Raw genomic sequence first — 22900 nt, 5'->3', positions numbered from 1 at the left:
AAAATTACACATTTGACATTTGCATTTTAAACTACATTTTAAAAACATTTTAATCATATTTGGTTAATAGCAAATAAGGATGACCAACAACTTGAACATAGGCTATCCTTAAATAACAGAAGGTGAGTAACTATTCTGTTCTTTTTAAGCCAGTTGAAACAGAAATATAAAATGAACATGTCTCTATTTTAGAGATAAATTTTAAAAGGGGAAAGAATAAAGAGATGGAAGGCCAGTAAGATCAAAGACGTCTTTTCTTCTTCTTGTTAGCCTTGTCTGTTCCCTGTGAAACCACAACAGTAAATCCCCTCAGCTGAACTAAAAGCTTTAAGGTTTAATTAAGTAAGTGGTCCACCTCCCCATATGAGTCGAACTAATCCAGCAGAACAGCTCGCAGGTCCACCAGTGAAATCTGCTCAAAGCTATGACAATTTGCTGATATACTCTGTACTGTATGGAGACGTAAAAAGGCTGCAAACACTACAGAAACATACTGTGAATCAAACTGTATTGACCAGAAACAAGCACTTTTACTTCCTTTTTGTATGACTTTTTCTATATTTGACGTTTTATAACTTTATAAAATAGTATAATAGCTAGTTGTACAACAATGAAATATTAAAATATGTATCAGATTTGTGGCTGTAGGCATGGTTTGGAATGTGGTCAGCAGATTACAGACACTGTGATGATTTGTGGCCTCGACTCACTTCTGAGGTCTGTTTGCAGATGGGTATTAGTGGTCTAAAAGTGCTAATTGCATCAACAACATTAGGAGGAGCCGCGGTCACATAAGAAGGACCGACACGACAGCGATCTCATCAGACGCTGCCTGCCATGTTCAGCAAGCTGAAGAAGATCATCGGGGGTCCAACTGTGGGTCCCACCCCGGCCCCGGCCCCTGCCCCTGCCCCTGCTCCTGCCCCTGCTCCTGCCCCTGCTCCTGCCCCTGCCCCTGCCAAGGTAAGTACAAGTGGCCCGTAATTGACTTTATGTATATTTTGGTACTTTGTATCTCAAGCATATGTAGTAATCAACTTGCTAACATTACAAAAATTTAGTAAACTTTCTAGCTATTAATTAAAATGTTTTTGGAAAATTTTGCTCACAAATAATGATAAATGCTTCTTATGCTGCTTATTTATTACATTTTTAAATGCATGTGTATATAGCACATTACTGTGTAAAGCATATGTTTTCTGAAGCATTTAATATATATATATATATATAGTCTATACATGTATAATGTACAAGTAGGCTATTGTATATTTTTTATATTTTTATATACTAATAAATATGATTATATTATGTAACAATTTTACAATATTACAATTTTATATACTTTGCTTAACTTTATACACATGTTTGGTGGTGCTTTGCTATTATGTCAAACACCATGTAAAGGACCAACAGTGTTCTAACATCATTTAAAAATGTAAAAGTTATAGCTTAAGGTGCTTGAGTAATTTAAAATAATGGAAGCCATCATATGTCATTAATGAGAATGTTTTCATAACTGCAAAACCGCTCTGGGATAATGATCAATCTCTGCACCCAGCAGGAAGAAAAACCTGCAGACAAGGAAAATGAAGACAAGAAAGATGATGAAGGCCCTGGTAAGTCATCTGTAATCATTGTAATTAGCCTCTAAATTATCTCATCATTCATTGCTTGAGCACCTGCAGAAGATATGTTCCAGATGAGAGGCATTTGGAATAATTCTTACAGTCTGTCACAGGTTGCTTTGCAGTAATGTTTGTAATGGCTTCAGTTGCATATATAACAGTAAGTAAGCTGCTTCAGGTGTCACTCCTCCACCTGTGCCCTGAGTCTTCCTCTGGTCTGGAATCATGCAGAAAAAAATTGCTTCATTTTAAATAGATATTTTAAAATTGCTTCCCAGCACCAGCAGCAAAACCGACAGCCCCAGAACCGGCTCCAGCACCGACGGCCCCGACTGCAGCACCAGAACCGGCCCCCAAACCAGAGGAAAAACCTGCAGACCCAGCCAACGGCCAGCCACCTGCTGAAGGGTAAACTAATACTAGAAACATTTGATCTGATAAACCCTGTAACAGTTTGGTCAAAAAAAAATTAATATAACGGCAAAAGAGTAAATAGGGTAGATTTTGATTTCATTCACTTATATAAATCATTGTTTTTGCTATGCAAGTGCCAAGAGACACTATTGATGTCCTGAGCGCGGTTGATAAGCTTTAATTAATAAAGGGTAATTAACTAGGCTCTCGTTGTTTTGATAAGGACCATGAGAGTAAGTTGCCTGTGCAAACATTGTACATTAGATCCAAGACTGTCCAACAGAGACCTGGAAGATTATGAGACCATGAGCTGAGAGGAGATTAAAAGATTTACAGTGTGTTTGATATAAGAAGATCTCTCAAGCTACTTAAGTTTAGGGAACAAAAATAATGCCGACACCGAAATAGGAAAATGCCATAGTGGTTTTATGATGGATATGATCCTCAAAATATATTCACATTCAATGGAACTGAATTTAAATGAGACTGATTTTAAATAATAATAATAAAAAAAATATATATATATTTATATATATATATATATATATATATATATATATATATATATATATATATATATATATATATATATATATATATATTATATTATATTATATTATATATATATATATATATATATATATTTTTTTTTTTTTTTTTATTTAAAATCAGTCTCTATATATCTCTATGTGTGTGTGTGTGTGTGTGTGTGTGTGTGTGTGTGTGTGTGTGTTTGTGTCAGTGTATAATGTGTATATTATATAATGACACCCATAATAAGAGGCACTGGCTCTTCATGTTGTAATGCTCCTTCATGACCAGTAGAGGTCAGCATTTACAAGCAAAATGCGGATCAACAGTTTCAGCTCCTGTAAACATCACGTTGTTCAGTGTTCAGTAGACCTACATTTGCTGCCTTTCACCTCAGGTAATCTCACAGTTCATTTGAAGAAACAGAAGTCGTGTTTACACGGATCCAATGGAAGCTTATGGGTCAACGTAAAAATACGTAATTAAAAGCATTTAGACGGCTTCACAGCTCAAACAACACATTTTGGAATGAATAATTAATTCATACACGGTTTACAAAAATGTGAGCATTATAAGTGATAAAATGGAACTAGAGTGATAATATTACTCACTTTAATTTTAAATCCGTCATTACAATTTCTGTCATGATACGCATCCTGTTTACAAAGAGGAAAATCAACCGGAAGTTCATTCGCTTAGAAAGGTAGTCATATCGCAAGTTCGCTACACAGCATAGATATCATTTGTTTTTGCATTGAGGAATTAATATAACACTATTTAAAAAACACAAGGTTTAAATTTCTACTTTTAAAATTCCCAGAATACCTTGCCCCATAGACTTCCATTGTAAGTCCATTACTGTAAACATAATTCTGTTTTTCACTGAGGGACAAATCTGTATTATTTTCTTTAAAATAAGCTTCTTTTCCCCCCATTTTTTTTTTTTTTTTTTTTAAGTATTAAGATTTTTAAATAATTTTTTTCTTTAGTGTGACAATTTCAAATGTAATTTTGATATGTAATAGTGGCAGTTAGTTATTATATTTTAATACATTGATTTCACCTTCTTGTCATTCTCTGTGTGATTGTTATAGTGAGGTGGCCCCTCCCCCCGAATCCCGGCCCATTGTGATAAGTGAGCATTTTGATGCTCAACTCATCGAGATTGTTCAGCAGTACCGCCAAAGGACTGAACAGTTTAAAGAAAAGGTCATTGACCCCTATGCGTCCTCCCCAGAGCGCAGCCCACCTGTCAGTGAGTACAAATCAATCCTATGCCTCTGCAATTAATGACTACTACAGTTGAATGATATGTAAATGTTACATTTTGCCACATAGCATGACATGAGATTCACTAACAAGTAAATACATAACACACCAGTTATTTTGTGCTTGTTCTAGCACCCGTCCTGAGAAAAGACGACTACCTGAAGAAAGAGGAGGAGAGGAAAAGAAAAGAGGAGGAGGACAAGAAAAGAAAAGAGGAGGAGGAGAGAAAAAAGAAAGAGGAGGAGGAAAGGAAGAAGAAAGAGGAGGAGGAAAGGAAGAAGAAAGAGGAGGAGGAGAAGAAAAAAGAGAAAGAAGAGAAGGCTGTGGAAAAGAAAGAAGAAAAAAAGGAGGAGAAGAAGGATGACCAGAAAAAGGACGAGGCAGCCAAAGAGGACAAGTCCATCTGCCCAAAAATGAAATGCACCTTTGTAGATTTCCTTCTGAAGCCCATCGAGGAAAGTGTGGACAAAAGACTGGGCAAATCCATCGATCCTTTCACAGGTTACTTCTCACAAATATGCCAACTTTTGAATAAGAATACAAAATTATGTTTGCCCAAAATTAAGACCAAAGCATTGGGACTATTTCTAATTGTCCAACTTGGCCTACATTTTTCAAATCAACTTGGACAGATGGACAGAAAAATAATGATCATCTGAATAAATCTTCAGATTTATTAAAAACAACCACCATGTTTCTACATTTTTCTTCTGCTCTTTTCTTGTGATTTCCATTAGACCGCAGGTATATCGCTTGGCTAAGCGTGGTGACCATTGCCTTTAACTATAACCTGTGGTTCATACCAGTCCGTATGGCCTTCCCATATCATGACCCGGAGGTCATTCCATTGTGGCTCACCTTGGACATCATTGCTGACATCATCTATGTCATCGACATGATCGTTTTCCAGCCTCGACTGCAGTTTTGTAGGGGAGGAGACATTATTGTAAGAAAACATTTATTTTTAACACACTTTATTGATAGATTCATTTTATGTTTGCAGTCTTTTCTGGAAAATATCTATTTATGCTTATGTAATTATTTTATATAAAGCAAAGTTTAAAATGTCTTGCCCCATAGACTTCTTAAGTGCACTAACTTTTTTTTTTTTTTTTTATAATTTTCTTTCAGTATGACAGAGTTGTGATTAAAACGAAATATCGGGAATCGTCAAGATTTCAGGTATTGCAGATATTTTAGTTGACGTTCAGCTTTAAAATATAATTTTATCTCCCAGTAAAAAGCAATGAAGTATTTATTTAATATTTCCTGTCGTTTCAGAATGATCTAATATCCGTCCTGCCTTCGGACCTGTCATGTTTCCTGTTCGGATTCAAGTCCGTCTTCAGGATCAATCGTTTGATGAAGGTAATGAACACTGCAGTTTTTATAAATGCTTGTGTTTTGAAAGGAGACGTTATTGGCTATGAGATGCGTAATTATTCATGAACTGATTATATTTTTGAATATGCACTAACCTTGTTTTGTTTACATTTTCTCCTTAAGTCTGAATCTTTTTTTGAGTTCAGTGACCGTCTTGAAGGTATAATGACCAAAGCGTACATCTGGAGGTGCGTAACCACGTCTTTACTAGTTAAGAGTTGATCTTGCAGCAGGGATGGGACATTTTTTTACAATTTACAAAATGACTGCATTTCATAAAAAAATTGGAATGTTGTTTTGCTCCTTTTTGAAGATTTTGAGGAAATTATTTTTTTTATGTATTATTTCACCATGGTCCAAAAATGTTAATTTTGTAAATGTAACAATTAAATGAAACACACATCTCTGTTTTAACTTGATTCCATTATAATTCTACCTCCTCAAATTTGAATTCTAAAATTCTACATCCTGTTTGCTCTCTCAATTCAAATTCAGGAACTGAAGTGGAATCTAAAAGATATTCCTAATTCAATAAATAATTGTAACCACAATTATCCTATGCTCTTTTTTAAGAGTAATTCGCACTATTGGATACCTGATGTTCATTCTCCACCTCAACGCTTGTCTTTACTATGTGGCATCTGACTACCAGGGCATCGGCAAGACCAAATGGGTCTACAGTGGAAATGGCAGCGCGTATGTATTTCCATATACCCTTCTGATTCACTCAGAATATGCAGATTTGTCTATTTTTTTTAAAGGTAAAGTGTGTAACCACTGGCAGATCAAATATAAAGATCAATTCAAAGAGGTTTCCCAAACACTCTCCCCATCTGTCATTCGTTGAACAAACAAAAGCTCCGCCCCTAAACCCATGCCATTGGCTGAGCCAGTGCTGCTGTACAAGAATGTGTTCTACAAATCAACCTACGAATTGCTTATTTATAGTCTCAGCATATTTAACTGGGACAGACAAAAGTATTTAAGGTAAAAAAAACAAAACATGCATTACCTTTAAATGAGCTTGAAATGACAATTTAATGTTATTTTTACCTTCTTTTTTTTTTTCTTCCATTCACAGTTCAAGTTTAAGTAATAAATTGCAAAATGTAGTTTGCAGTAATTGCAGGTTTTGGGGGTTTTTCATATTCTCGTAGCTACCTGAGCTGTTTCTTCTATGCGGAGAAATCCCTCCTGATGATCGCAGAACTTCCTTTCCCTGAGACCATGTTCGGTCAGATCTTTCAGATGACCAACTATTTTTTTGGTGCCCTATTTTTGTCCATCATTCTTGGCCAGGTAGACATTTTGTCTCCAAAGCTTTTGTCTGTAAAGCTTATGCTCCTGAAGTGCTTCGGCGTTTTTTTTTTTTTGTTGTTGCTCAGTTTTGATTTCCTTTGCTTTCTTGCTTGGCCTTGGCTTTGCTCAGTGTTTGAAGTCTGCTGTTTTGACGTTGTTGTAATTTACGTTTGAATCTCTAATACGGATTAGATACGAATGCAAGATGTTTTTATTCTTTACCGACTGAATTTTAGAAGCCACTAACTTTATCTCTCTTTTTGTCTTTCACAGGTACTTGCGCAGTTATTATTTTGCTGTGCGGACTCTGATCAACATTGGTGGCTTGCCTGAGCCTCACACAGTCTTTGAGATTTCCTTTCAGTTAATAAACTTTTTCGTTGGTGTCTTTGTCTTCTCAAGTTTGATTGGACAGGTACATGATGTGATGATGTAAACATCATGAGCTCCTCCCCCTAATCCCAGGCAGCCAATCATATCATAGTATTCAGCTCTACCTGTTCTTCCATCAGTAACCATGTTGATTTATTGTTATGGTGTTCCTGTTGGCTTAGTATATAGGCTTAGGTACATAGTGCCACATCTTTACCAGATGTTAGGGATGCACACAATATTGAAATATTTTTATTTATTTGTTTGTTTGTTTATATATCAGCCGATATTGGATATTTAGTTGTGTATGCTCATTTACACTATTTTTATTGGCATGAAATGACTATATGTTGTAATAGTCTTTGCTATTATGACTATACCCGAGTGAAATGGCTTTTCGAACATGAAAAAATGTAGGGCAGGACTTAATTTTGGACATCGGGAACTGATTGGTTCGTTGTCTGTGAGTGACAGTTTGCCCCGCCCTCACGTCAGTAAACATGTCATCAGAGAAGAGAAGTCGTTAAAAGAGGGAGGGGGGGTGTCATTTTAATTAGATTACAGGGGCACATTGATTACAGGGGCACAAAAATAATGATATTTACTATTAATAAAAAAACTATACTATTAATTGTATAACATTGTTAAATGTAGTAAATCTCAAAATTAATATCCATTTTTCATGCTGTACATTATATGTTGTGATGCCTAAATTCATTTGTTGCATTTCAGACGATTGATTTTAGTTTTTAGTATTGTATTTTGAATTTAATTTGATAAAATAGTGTATAATTTTAATATAGGTCTTTCATCAGTTATCGACCATAACATGAAATTTAATTATCGGTTTATCAGTATCAGTTAAAATGTTAATATTGGTGCATCCCTATCAGATGTATAGACGTTAAAGGGATAGTTCACCCAAAAAGGAACATTCTGTCATCAATTCCTCAACCTTAAGTTGTTCCAAACCTGTATGAATTTCTTTCTGCTGCTGAACACAAGAGAAGATATTTTGAAGAATATGGGTGACCAAACAGTTGATGGACCCCATTGACTTCCATAGTATTTTTTTCCCCTTACTATGGAAGTCAATGGGGTCCATCAACTGTTTGCTTACCCATATTCTTCAAAATATCTTCTCTTGTGTTCAGCAGAAGAAAGAAATTCATACAGGTTTGGAACAACTTGAGGTTGAGTAATTTTTGGGTGAACTATCCCTTTAATCTTTGATGTTACAGATGAGAGATGTCATTGGAGCAGCTACTGCCGGCCAGACCTACTTCCGTGCATCTATGGATTCTTGTGTGGCGTACATGGTGACAAACCGCATCCCCAGGCTGGTTCAAACCAGAGTGCGCACCTGGTACAACTACACCTGGGACTCCCAGGGCATGCTGGGTAAAATCTTAGTTTACATTTAAAATGATCTGAAATGAGTAGCAATGACAGCGGGGTCCTTCTGATTAAGGTTATTTTTTTCCTCAGATGAGTCTGAGCTACTGGAACAGATGCCTCTGGTGATGAGAACAGCCATCGCTGTGGATATCAACCTTGCTACTTTCCAAAAGATCGACCTTTTCAAGGTGGGCTTGATTTAAGGAAGGAATCAGACAGTGATCTGCTGCTCATGGTCAGTTGGTTGACGTTTCTGCAGTTTTTTCATACAGGGCTGTGACAACCAGATGCTGGTGGACATGTTATTGAGGCTGAAGTCCATTGTGTACTTGCCTGGAGACTTTGTGTGCAAGAAGGTGAGCTTTATTGCACTTTATTTATGCATAGACACATCAAGTCCTCATATACCTGGTTCTCCACAGGGTGACATTGGAAAGGAAATGTACATTATTAAGGCCGGAGAGGTGCAGGTCATCGGTGGGCCGGACAATAAGATTGTGTTCGTGACTCTAAAGGCAGGCTGTGTGTTCGGGGAGATCAGGTGAGGTATTAAAATGAGAATCTGCTTTTACAGCTACACGTCATGAATGTGACATATGAACTATCATGTATTTATAATCATCCCCAGTCTGCTACAGTCTTCAGCCAATGGTGGAAACAGAAGAACTGCTAACGTAGCGGCTCATGGATTCGCCAACCTCTTCGTGCTGGACAAGAAAGATCTCAATGACATCTTGATTCACTACCCCGAGTCTCAGAAAGTGCTGGCCAGGAAAGGACGGTGAGTTATGTCACATTATTCTTTCAAGCAGAAGTTCATGTCGATGCAGATGCACCTAAATGAGCAGCGAGACATTTTCTTAATCAGATCTTTTTGTCTAAATATCCTTAAAACCAGATAGATATACTTTTAAAATATTATTTTTAAAACAAGGTAAATATGGTTCTGCAAGAAATTAAGACCTCACTTGATTGTGTTAGATTTTTGCTTAAAACAAGAAAAATCTACTTGCCAATTATTAAAAATTAGCTTCTAAAAAAGTCCTAATATTTCATAAATTTAGCTTTTGAAGTAAGTATATCTTGTATTTTTAATTTTTTTTTACTGGATAACAAAATACTGATTTAGAATACTGACTCATTTTAGCGAATTGATTTGCTCAGATGGATCGTTTTTAATGAACCAATTCACTGAATTAAATTAATCATCACTTAAAAGCCCCATGTGCACAAAACTTATGATCGCATGGATTTCTGACTGGGTTTTGCCTGTGAAATTTTAAAGACCACCAGTAAATGAGAATTTACTTTCTTACTGAAATGGTTTGAATGATTTATTTAAAAGAACACCTAGTCTCAATTTCAAGAATCCCGATCTCAAATATCTCTCAGCCTGGTTGAAATTTCTCTATTTGAGTTTCCGGCTGGAGTAGATGTGTTGGTGTTAGTATCTAGAGAGGGGTCTGGTCTTGACTCCGACTCATTGCTAGCCTACAAAAACGAAAATGTACTACCAACAGTGAAATCTTAAATACCAGCTAACACTCTTCACAGGAAACTGCTGAAAGCCAAGGGTCCACCTCCTGCTGCTAAAGCCGGCGAGGAAAAGAAAAAAGAAACGTATCAGTTCGGACCAAAACCTCCCACTCCAAAAATTTTGCGTGCCTTTGCAGGAGGAGCGTTCACCAAAAAAGGCTTTTTGGACAGACTTAAGGTAAGAAATTCTCAGATATATATTAAGTATAAAGTTTGGGGTCAGTAAGATTTTTCATTAAACTGATAGGAAATTTTTTTTTTTTTCTTCCCTCTTTCTTTACTGTCCTGTCGATATATTTAGCTGTATTGTCCCTACTGTTTTGTGTGATGTTGTTGGGCTGTGTGTGTGTAATATATACAAAAATTGTGAATAAAAAAATAAATAAAAAAGTGATAGGAAAGACATTTATAATATCAATATTTCAAATAAATGCTGTTCTTTTAAACTTTCTATTCATCAGTATAATTCTGAGAAAAATGTTTTTCACAGAAATATTAAGCTGCACAACTGTTTTCAACACTGATAATAATAATAAATATTTCTTGAGCAGCAAATCAGTATATTAGAATGATTTCTGAAGGATCATGTGACACTGAAGACTGGAGTAATGATGTTGAAAATACAGCTTTGCATCACAGGAATAAATGTATTTTTTTACTGTAGATTTGCACTGTTGATATATATATATATATATATATATATATATATATATATATATATATTTATATATTTATATATATATTTATTTTATATATATATATATTTATTTTATTTATTTTTTTATTTTTTTTCAAAAACATCTTACTGACCCCAAACTTTTGAGTGGTAGTGTATACTGAATAAAACTCTGAACTTTTGGATGTATAATACAATATAATACAAAAAGACAGTTCAACAAGAGTACATTTTGTTTTATTTATTTTTCTAGGCTGCATCAGAACATCAATAATCACATGCAATTCATTATATTTTTATCTTTGAGGATTTAGTACATTTTGAAATCATCTACTGTCATGTATTTACAAAATAAATATCTTTATATATGTATCTAAAAGTTTTGAAAATGAGCTCCTTTCCCTGCCAACGTCAGTACTTGCCAATCAGTGAGTTGTAATAATAGCGATACATGCATTGAGATTGCAACCAATCTTCCAAAACAGTATGTTTGTAGATATATTTTGTACTGAAACCTAAATAAAAATGATTTTGTAATTCCATAGTACATTGGACCTCATTTCTGAAGCATATTTAGTTTGTCAATGCACAAAAATGTAATAAAACTACGTATAATATATAATATATCAAGTATTTATCCTTGAGAGTTCACATAGTTCACATATGCTCTTATTTAGCCAAGGATTGGTAGTTGAGTCAGTCTGCCGTGAGATCTCACAGTTAATCTCTTTAGTCTGGCTGGGACATTGAGAGTTTTAATTAACTAAATGGTCATTCTAAATGTGGACCCAGAGCAAATATACAGTACAAACAGAGCAGGAATAGCTCACAGCTCCAGAATAGCCTGCCCGACCTCACTATTTAAGTCCTGTCTAGCACACTTTGAAAACAGCATCTTACACATCAATCAAAAATCATTGCGTATTTTCTTGGCTTTACAAAAAGAGGTGGCCCTTTGCAACACCCTCTACGGTGTAGGTTTAAGAGAAGGATTGTGACTGGTTGACTGCATGTGAGAAGGCCTGTGATAGGTCAGTCAAACTGTGGTGAACCATGGGAAATGGGATGTTCCTAAGAAGGAATTAATAGGGCTCTAAGAATTAATTGAAGCAGGTCGGAATTCACATATCAGCGACAGTTGGATAAGGAGTCGAGGGATAAATCTGAATGGGATTGCCTGCAGTGCAGCCATGTTTAGCACGTTGAAAAAGATTTTTTGGCCCAGTACTGTGGCCGCAGTAGCTCAGATCCCAGGACCACCGACACCTGCGCCGGCTCCGGCTCCGGCTCCGGCTTCGACCCCAGCATCTGCCGCTCCGACAAAGGTATGACCAACAGGCTTTAGCACAACACCAACATCATCCTTCACGTACAACTCAACTCAATTCTAATTTCTTTAAATAAAATAAAGAAATCTAAATTTTGCTAAAAAAAAAAAATATCTCTGCTTGGTTTACTGGATATGTGATTTGAATAAGCTATGTGGGTTTAAATAGCTAATATGTACTTATTAATGATGTTTTTGACTTTTATGTGAATGGTAGGATCCCGAGCCATTAATCTATTGTATGTAAAAGAGCAAGTCATCTTGTGGAGATTGTGACATAATTACACTTTAAAAAGGAAATCGTCGCTGGTGCTTCTTGTGAATTAGTGATGTTGTCTGGACAGTTCTGTGTTTAATTTTTGCACAACCGGGGGAAACTTTGTAGGGATCAAATTGATAACTAGTCTGAAAGACAAATCAAAAATATTTAGAGCATAAATGCATGTATAAGGCAAGTCTCTGGTTCATTATTTGACTGCCATATTCTAAAATATATTTATTTATTTAGGACGTCAGTTGATGGAGATTACGAGGTAAATTATATAGTGGACTCAGATATACTTTAATTCTTTTCTATTTTTTTTTTCTCTCATTATTATGCATCTAGTGTATGTGACCTCACATTAATTTGTAGAATATTTGTAAACATTTATTAATTATTTGCCATACCAGAAGACTAAGACAGAAAAGCTAAAATATAATAAAAAAATTGTGGATTTTTTTTTTAAATCTAAAATCTTGGGGGAAAAAACTAATGGATATTTATTTATATTTATTATTTGTCAGCTATTGTCATATAGTAATAAATAAAACTGCTACTGTATGTCAACATCAAGCTACTAAAGGTTCGTACCTCTGATGCCGTTAGTTCAAATGTCATTGCTATAAACTGGAAATGTGTTATAAGGGAAAAAAAAGAAAGAAATCTTTCTCTGGTGTTCACAGGAGGAAAAGTCAGATGCAAAGAAAGATGAAGAAAAAAAGGAGGAGGAAAAGCCTGCTGGTGAGTCTTCATAACGTTCCATTACGGGAAACTACAATTCACTGTGTACATTTTTGTTAAAAAATAGTATTAGAATACTTCATTAATTAACTAGCATGTCAGGAAAAGCTAAGGCTTAACCCCTGAAAACAAAAAGACACTATTAATGAGTCTTAACATGTTCAGTGGCAATGAATGACCAAACACATGCACATATACTGTTAATAATCACAGGTTTGTTATCTTTATGTGCAAATCCAGAAATAAGCAGATATTTGACATCAGGAATATCAAATAAACAGCATCTCAAAACATCTAATTCAGCTCTGTACTTTTTAAGAACCGGCACCGGCTCCGGCTCCGGCTCCGGCTCCTGCTCCTGCTCCGGCTCCTGCTCCAGAGCCCCCTAAACCAGAGGCCAAAACAGCAGATCCAGCCAATCCTGGAGCAGAAGCTGCAGAGGGGTACGAGTTTAGACTACCTGTAAATGATCTCATTATATGTAGTGTATTACTGTGAGACTTGTAGAGCAACACTAACAATAATTGATTTTATATACAGCCTGGCCAAAAAAAAGTCACTGAAGATTTAAATAGGCAAATGCTTAAGAGTCTATGATTGGATCATTATTGCAGTGATTATTATGCTTCTAGCACGTTTTATGTTTGGCAACAGTTCTTCTAACCCTAATTGAGGATGTGTAGCTTTTAATTTCTTAAACATATATGAAAACACATCATGGCCATATTGCAGGATGACAATGTCAAGATTCATCAGACTCAAATTGTGAAAGAACTGTTGGGAAGGGACTCGTGCACGATCTTGACCAAAAATTGATGCACCTCTTGATGGAAATAAATGTTGTGATGTTATTTCTATCATGAGGTGCGGTGCATACATTTTTGGCCAAGATCTTGTATTGATAATGCAAGAGTCCAGCACTCTGTAAAGTCTCCTCCAACACATCCCAAAAACTTTTAATGATTTTAAGGTCTGGACTCAGAGGTGCCAATTCATGTGTGAAATGATTCTTCATGCTCCCTCCTAACCATTCTTTCACAATTTGAGTCTGATGAATCTTGACATTGTCATCCTGGAATATGGCCATGATGCATCTTGCTACATGGTTGTTTAAGAAATGAAAAGCTACACACTCCATCAATTAGGACTATTAAAAAAGCAGCTGCCAAACAGATAAAATGCAGGAACATAAGAATAACTGCAATAATGAAAAGACAATATTTTGAAGAATGTCGGTAACCAAACAGTTGATGGACCCCATTGACTTCCATAGTAGGAAAGAAAATACTATGGAAGTCAATGGGGTCCATCAACTGTTTGCTTACCCATATTCTTCAAAATATCTTCTTTTGTGTTCAGCAGAAGAAAGAAATTCATATAGGTTTGAAACAACTAGTAACGGTGCATAAATGATAACAGAATTTTCATTTTTAAGTGAACTATTCCTTTAAGCATTTTACTATTTAAATCCATACAGAAACTTTTCTTTTTGGCCAGGCAATGTATAAATATATAGCGTTGTTTTATATTTTAGGAAAGTGTTTGAATGGGTCAATTAAAATATGTGACTTTTGCCCCTTTATCATGTAATCATTGGCTTGTATGGATGTGTGGGATCTCAAAGATGTGCAGTGTGTGACTCCAAAAGTAGCTGAAAGAAGATTAGGGGATCTGCTGTATTTGTGACTTAAGAAGATCATGGGAACGGCCTCACACACAAACAGGAGTCTCTTTTTTATACTGTTTATTGTTCTTTGTGTCAGTACATAGTGTACTGACAGTGTATTGATTTCAGCAAACAATTCTAAGCAGTCACAGTGCTATATGTGATGATACTAATGTCTGGAGTGAGACTAAATTTAGCACGTGGGCCCATTTTAGCTGACTTTAATAAACAGGACAGCATCAGCTCATCAAGAACACCCAGAACTGGCATGTCTTCAGAATTAAAGATGTGCAATTGTGGGTGTTTCATGACAGTCCTCATCCTAACTCAGTAGTCGTGAAGCCGTTTAAGCCCATGATTTGATACAAATGCAGAAGTTGCACTGATTAAAATGAAAATACATAGACAACGTACAGGCATACACTGTCTATTCCTGAGTATATAATGAATGAATGAGGTGTCGTCTAAGTTCAGCTGCTAAAGTTTGTCTGAGGATTGAGGCTGTGAGTAGAGGAATTGCTCAGAATAGATTTGTTGTTGGCTTTGACTGTGTGAAAAAGAATTTCCCTGTTTTGAAATAATAACATTAAACATTAAAATAAACATTAACATCATGATTTTCTGTAAAGCTGCTTTGGAACTGTGTATTGCCCAATACAAATACATTTGACTTGACTAGAATATTCTCGACTAATCAAACTTTCATTTCCTCTTCAGGTCCTTCTATATCCTCAGGACTTTGTGTAGTCTACTACTACTAAAACTACTACCATTACCAGAACTACAACTAGGGATTTTTTTTATTTAAGCCTAAATTCCTGTCTCTTTTTTCATGTAGTGAGGAAGGAGCACCACCACCTTCTCCACCCATCGTCATCAACAGATACTCTGACGACCAGCTGCGAGAAATTGTAAAGAAACTTCGGGAGAGAACAGAGCTTTACAAGGAGAAAGTTGTTGATCCCTATGCCTCGTCCCCAGAGCGCAGCCCACCTGTCAGTGAGTACGGTCTCTCTGAATCCTGCTGTTTGACAGACAAGTTAATAATGCAAGATAAATAAATGATCTAGCAGGGGTTTCTCATTGATCTGTTTCTCAAGGGCTTGTATTCTTAAAGTTTCTTAAAGGCAGCATGAAGTTGGAATAGTCTTTTCTTCTCAGTTGTGACGTATATCCAAGTAAAATGGCTTCTCGGATGAGAAGGCGGGACTTGATTTTGTCCATTTGGAATTGATTGGATTGTTGGGTGGCTGTGGTTTGCTATTGGTCAATCTCATGTGAGTGACAGGTTGCCCCGCCCTCGGGCCAGTAAACGCGTCATCGGAGAAGTGATGTCGCTGCAAGAGGGAAGGGAAGTTATTTTGATTAAAGATTACGAGGCACATGAATAAAAATAAATAAATAATGATATGCTTGGATAAATTATTTCTAAAAATAATTTTTTTGATTTTGATTTCATGGTGACTTTAAACAGTTCGACTGGAAAGACCTGGTCATTCCAGCTTAAAGTGGACAAACAAAATTATCTACCAAGTCAAAACCAGCTGCTAGTCCTTCTGATCAACCATCTAGACCAGCTTGGACTATCTAATGCCCATAAATTACCAGTTTTGTCCAGCAAAAAACATGAAAAACTAGCTCCTATCTGGTTTTAGATGAATTTCCCAGCAGGGAATCCATCTGTTTCCTAACTCTGTTCTGCTGTTGATTTCCAGCACCGGTTTATCGAAAGGAAGACTGGAACAGAAAGCAGGAAGCAGAGAGAATAAAACGAGAAGAGGCTGAGCAGAAGAAAAAAGAGGATGATGCTAAGAGAGCAGCTGCAAAGAAAGAAAAAGAGGAGAAAGAAAAGATGGAGAAAGAGGAAAAGCTGAAAGCTGAGAAGGAGAAGGCTGATAAGGAGGAGGCCGAAGCTATCTGCCCTAAAATCAAATGCACATGCATAGACACACTTCTCAAACCTTTAGAAGACAAGATGGACTCATATTTGGGGACAACCATCGACCCTTTCACGGGTAGGACACTTTGAGAACTGAAGATGGCTTTTAAAGTATAAAACATTGGCCTAAACATGTTTGTTCTGCCTCATTTTCTCTCATCAGATCGGCGGTATATTAAATGGCTAAGTGTCGTCACAATCGCTTTTAACTATAATGTTTGGCTTGTCACGGCACGTCTGTGTTTCCCGTACCACACGCCTGAGGCAATCCCCTTCTGGATCTTTTTCGATGTCCTGGCAGACCTGGTGAACATCATAGACATCACCATGTTTCAGACACGCTTACAGTTTGTGAAAGCAGGAGACATCATAGTAAGTCTTTTTATCGACGCTTGCACCTTTCAAATTGTGACATTAGGATTTCAACTCAAAAACCTACACATTTATTTCCTCAGAAAGACAGAATAATGACAAAACAGAACTACAGAGAATCTGCCAGATTTCAGGTGTGTAAAAAATAATATCTATAAAAATAATTATTATATATTTATAATTATATCAAATTATTTTATTTTCTCTCAACAGACAGACCTGATAAGCATCATACCATTTGACTTGCTGTGTTTCCACTTTGGGTTTACATCAATCTTTAGGGTGAACCGGTTTGTTCGGGTCAGTTTCTCAACTTAATTTATATATATATATATATATATATATATATATATATATATATATACATGTAGGTAGGTGTTTGTGTGTGTGTGTGTGTATGCGTGTATATAATGTCTATATAATGCACTAAGTTCTATTAGTTGCCTTTATTTGAGATGGCTCAACATGTGGATCAAGCCATGGTGTGGTTAACTTGATGCATGCACACATTTCACATATCAAAATACCTCAGTCAAGGCCAACACTGCTCTTAATGATATGACCCATGACCTCCTCTTGGTAGCTGGGGGTCCAGTCCACCACTAAAACCACGGCATCTAACTGGAATCCATCAGTGTCTGTTGGCCATTTTGCCCTGGTTTGTAAAGTCGATTGGTCATTTCTCATGAATTGTGACCAAAACCTATTAGCAAGTATTTGGCATGTCCTCCATCATCGTCGGCTGAGTAATTCACACTTATGATACATGGCCTGAGGGAGCGAAGGGTCTCGCCGTCCATTAGAAGAAGGTATGAGGTGACAGGGTCAGTGGACACAAACCAAAGGTTTAGAATTTAGAGTCTCTTCAATTTCCACAAGGACTGTGGTCAAGACTATTACAGTTTGAATTCAGTTTAACATTTAGGGCAGTTTTAATGGACCGAATCTCCCTCTCTCAAGAGCCTCCAAAGTGTGGTGCATGAGGTGGATTAAAGGAAAATTTGATCTGATACTCAGCTAATTGGGCTTTCATGTCTGGGTGAAGAGCATTGAATGCATCTGTAAGTTCTCAATGTCCACCTTTAATAACACTGCAGACCTTCCCCTTTGAGAGATAAAATGTCTTAAAGACATCAATAAAGAATCAATATCAAGGCTGGTTTGAACTTCAATATGTGCAGCTCTTGTGTTTAGAAACTTGTCTTGAATAGTATTCCCAATCTTTTCTCATTTCTTCAGCCCAATTAATAAGTGGCCCGAAACAATCCATCCCTGTAGAGAAGAAGGGTGGCTGATATAAACGTGCTGGAGGTAAATCTGCCATTCTTGGAGATATTGGTTGAGCTCATTTCTGACACTGCACAGCTACATTGTTCCTTTCTAATAGCTCTGAGAATCCAGTATTTCCTCCAGTATTTTCTGATTCCAACTGATTGCAATTGCGTAGTCAACCTCCCCCTCAGATTACATGCATTACCATATCAAATTCTGAAGCTAATGTTGCCAAACGACTTAATGATGACAGAGATTTCCCATTAGTAAGAATCTCTTCAGGGAAACTGGCTCCCTGGGTGGTGTGTAATGAGCTCTGTGTAATGTGCATATTCCCTCTTTTCAGTATCAATCCTTTTTTGAGTTCAGCGATCGTCTGGAAAGCATCATGACTAAGGCGTATATCTGGAGGTATGTCTGAAAATATGTGATTTCTATATGCTATACTGAATGTTTTTTTAGGGTGTTGCGATTGTTGTTGCTTACTATCCTGTCCCAAGTCTCCATGATATTCCAGTATCTAGATATGGGTCAGGACAAATCCCCCCATTTTATCACCCACCAGGTGAAAATTATAAGTCTGACCAAGAAAAGTAACAGCCAACCTCTCAACAGGCAGTATCATTAGTGACCAAAACAGTATTGAACAAATGGCAAGGGTTAATGTGTTCAAACCCATATCTGTATGTATGAACAACAGTAATAATAGTGATGCTGGCCTTTTTTCAGAGTTGGACGCACTACTGGATATCTGCTCTTCTGTCTCCATATCAACTCCTGCCTTTACTATGTAGCATCAGAATACGAGGGGCTGGGCAGCACTAAATGGACATATAATGGAAAAGGAAATGCGTATGACCTCTTTTTTTTTACCTTTGTCATTATTTCCAAATAAGTATTTATAAATTAAAATAAATAAAATTACATATTCAGTTAAATTGGTTTATATATATATATATATATATATATATATATATAATTTACAATTAAAATAGATTAAATATATATTATTTAATAATAATATATTAAATTTTATATAATATTATTACAATATATATTTATTTACAATTAAAATTAATTAAATACAATTAAATTAATTCAAAATAAATATTAATAAATATATTTTTCTAAAAAAACATTGTACTGATCATTTTGTCATTTCGATGCCAAGGTATCTCCGCTGTTATTATTTTGCTACCCGTACGCTGATCACTATCGGAGGTCTTCCTGAGCCCCATACACTCTTCGAGATCGTCTTCCAGCTGGTGAACTTCTTCACAGGAGTCTTTGTCTTCTCTAGCTTGATTGGACAGGTGAGAACTTAGAACTTCCCTAATGTTTTGGCACGGTTCTCTCAAAATTACGAACAAATGTTCTTCCAGTAATGTTAATAGAACATTCATTGAAAGTTATCTGGTCTTTAATAATGTTCTCAAAACACTGACATTCATGGACCGTTTTGTTTTTTTTGTTTTTTTTCTGGAACGGTTTAGTTAGATGGTTGTCTAACTTTTATTAGCGGGGATGACCCAGATTAATAAATTCACAATACAAGGAAGTTGTTTACATTGATCTAAATCTGTTTAAACTCAGATGAGAGATGTCATTGGAGCAGCTACAGCGGGCCAGACCTACTTCCGCGCTTCCATGGACTGCTGTGTGGCGTATATGAACACCTACACCATTCCAAAGCTGGTGCAGAACAGAGTGCGCACCTGGTACAACTACACCTGGGATTCCCAGGGCATGCTGGGTAAGTGCTTAGTGTACATCTTAATAGAAGAGCTCAATTAATAGAGGTAGTTTTGGACTGATAGTTCATACAATTACCATTAATCTAAATAGATGCTAATTTTTCTGGATCAGCTGCAAAAATCTTGAATGTTTCCTCAGATGAGTCTGAGCTACTGGAACAGATGCCTCTGGTGATGAGAACAGCCATCGCTGTGGATATCAACCTCGCCACTTTCCAGAAGATCGACCTCTTCAAGGTAAGACTGGTTATTGTCAGTAATGACTGCATTCATCTGTTGAGGTTCTATACTGAAGATTTGTGGAAGGAAAAAAACTATTGCTTCCTACTGCTGCCAACAGTTTCCTCTATTCTGGTGAAGTAAATCCATATTAGAAGAATCCATATTAGTTTTTGCTGTTTTAAACATTTTTTTTTTCAAGGGCTGTGACAACCAGATGCTGGTGGACATGTTATTACGTCTGAAATCCATTGTGTACCTGCCAGGAGACTTTGTTTGCAAGAAGGTGAGAACATCAGATATAATCGTTTTTGTATCTGATATGTTTTATACTACGGGGCTGTTGAATGCTTGAATCTGATTGGTTGACAAACGTGCTAAGGTGTGCAATTATTTTCAGGGAAACGTACGGCAAAAGTAGTTCCAGGCAGGTTTGACCGCATTACAGTTCCATATCACTTCGCGTAGTTAACTGTAATAACGGAAAATAGGACGACAATTTTATTAAATTACTTATTACTTACTTATTAAAACAGCTTTGTGTTTTATTTATTAGGCTAGCCTACTGTCAATAATAGAAAAAAAAGAATTAACTAATGAATTAAAACAAATTAATTAATAAATAAATAAAATAACATTGACACGCATGCTTTTCTGTCTCATTATTGCAATCTCTCTCTCTCTCTCTCTTTAATAACTGCATTAGTCTGCTATCACTGGTTCAATCCTCCGTTACTAGCTCTAAAATTACGTTTTGGAATTAGCAATGGAGGCTTGGGATTCAATGCGTAAGAAATTAGTCCTACACACAAGAGCGTTTTAATGACACAAACTTGACAAACGTCTTGAAATACATAATCTGAACAATGTTTCGAGGTGTGGTAACCGTAGTATAAGCGGAATAATTGACTCCGGGCCGTTAAATTATTGGAAAAATAATGCGTCGTGACCGCATTACTTCGGGTGTACATTATTTTTCGAATAATTCAACGGTCCATCGTCAATTATTCCTTACTTCATGGGCAAATGTCCCCCATTGCTTTACGCAGGGTGACATTGGGAGAGAAATGTACGTTATTAAGGCCGGAGAGGTGCAGGTCATCGGTGGGCCGGACAATAAGATTGTGTTCGTGACATTGAAAGCAGGCTGTGTGTTCGGGGAGATCAGGTACTGGACAGACGACATCTATATACGCTAGTGTACAATGATTAAGTGATAAGGCAAGACTGTCTAAAAACAAGTCTCTGAAACAAAAATTCATTTTTTTTTAGTCTCTTACAGTCAGCAAAAGATGGAGGCAACAGAAGAACAGCAAATGTAGCGGCTCATGGATTCGCTAATCTCTTCGTATTGGATAAGAAAGATCTCAATGACATCCTGGTCCACTATCCCGAGTCTCAGAAAGTGCTGGCCAAGAAGGGACGGTGAGCCAAAGCAATATGCACCTTTTCTTCAAGAACAGATTTGAAATGCAATGGCTACAATAAGGGATGATTCATTCTCTGTTCAGGAAACTGATGAAGGCCAAAGGTAAAACTGCTCCTGTCAAAGATGAAGGAGACAGGAAGAAAGGACTGGCTATGTTCGGACCAAAACCTCCCACTCCCAAAATGTTACGTGCTTTTGGAGGCTTCGGGAAAGGAGGTTTTCTGGAAAAACTCAAGGTGTGTGATGATCTGATCAGAGTTATAATAGTGCACACACACACAGTTAAGGCGGTATGTGTCTGACTGTGGATTTGCTAAAGGTTTGGATTTAGCACATGAGATTTGAAAGATTAAAACAGCAACAAATTCTTAGATTTCATACAAATAATTCATATTTTCTCTTTACAGCAAGCACAAGCAGCAGCAGAAAAAAAGAATTAAGAAATCCACCTATCCATCCATGAATTGCATGGATTCCATCCTATCTATCCGTTCATCATTTGTCCATATATCTATCTATCCATCCATGTCAATTACCTGTACATCCATCCGTCCATCCATTTCCTCATTCATCCATCCGCCTATCCATCCAATACATCATCAATCTATAACATCTATCAATCCATCCACCATTTCATCATCCATCCATCCATCCATTTCATCATCCATCCATCCATCCATTTCATCATTCATTCATCCATCCATCCATCCATTTCATCATCCATCCATCCATCCATTTCATCATTCATCCATCCATCTGTTAATTTCATAATTTGTCCATCCATCCATTTGTCAATTACATCCATCCATTTTATCATTCATCTATCCATCTATTTGACATTTACATATCCATCCATCCCATCATTCATCCATCCATCAAATACATCATCCATCAATCCATCCACCATTTCATCGTTTATTCATCAATTCGTCAATTACATCATTCATCCATCCATCACATCATCCATCAATCCATCCACCATTTATTCATTCATTCATACATCCATCCACTCGTAAATTACATCATCCATTAATTCATTTGTTCATTTCATCAGTGTATTCATCTATCCATTCATTCATCCATATACAGTAACATCCATAAATCCATCTGACCATTTCATCATTCATCCATCCATCCATTACTTTATCAACTTTATCGATCATCCATCCATCTCTCATTCATCCATCTCCTCTGTTGTTTTACTGCTGGTTGTGATTGGATTCAGATCTACATAAATATGATTTAAAAAAAATGTAAATACTGACTTTATGTTTTCGGTTTAAAGTTTTGTGACAGACTCTTTTCAACTATAATTTTGGACATATTACTCAACCGGTTCAACACTTTAAGCAGAGTCATGGTGGATGAGCCTTCATATACTGTAAATAGGACAATGTTTTGCATAAAACAATAAAA

At 36.4% G+C, this 22900-nt stretch overlaps 1 protein-coding gene across 1 annotated transcript; it reads left to right on the top strand.

The window, feature by feature from the left end:
* Nucleotides 1-837: 837 nt before the first annotated feature.
* On the top strand, nt 838-22888 carry LOC311075006 (uncharacterized protein; the record flags this gene model as incomplete). Its single annotated transcript, XM_084102059.1, has 35 exons — nt 838-963; nt 1562-1616; nt 1904-2033; nt 3665-3825; nt 3972-4340; nt 4577-4785; nt 4971-5021; nt 5121-5207; nt 5346-5410; nt 5796-5918; nt 6795-6936; nt 8135-8294; nt 8382-8479; nt 8564-8647; nt 8714-8832; nt 8920-9072; nt 9846-10005; nt 11601-11828; nt 12776-12833; nt 13153-13276; nt 15338-15498; nt 16215-16514; nt 16602-16810; nt 16894-16944; nt 17024-17110; nt 18429-18493; nt 18812-18934; nt 19254-19395; nt 19676-19835; nt 19976-20073; nt 20258-20341; nt 21105-21223; nt 21328-21480; nt 21567-21720; nt 21892-22888. The coding sequence occupies 35 exons, from the start codon at nt 838-840 to the stop codon at nt 21922-21924; spliced, it is 4641 nt and encodes a 1546-aa protein (XP_083958185.1). The 3' UTR covers nt 21925-22888.
* Nucleotides 22889-22900: the final 12 nt, after the last annotated feature.

This window comes from Abramis brama (genome assembly GCF_963993115.1).
Source record: "Abramis brama genome assembly, chromosome: 24".
In the NCBI taxonomy this organism is placed as follows: Eukaryota; Metazoa; Chordata; class Actinopteri; order Cypriniformes; family Leuciscidae; genus Abramis; species Abramis brama.
The sequence above is the reverse complement of the archived record's forward strand: the minus strand, read 5'-3'. Positions and strand labels throughout refer to the sequence as shown.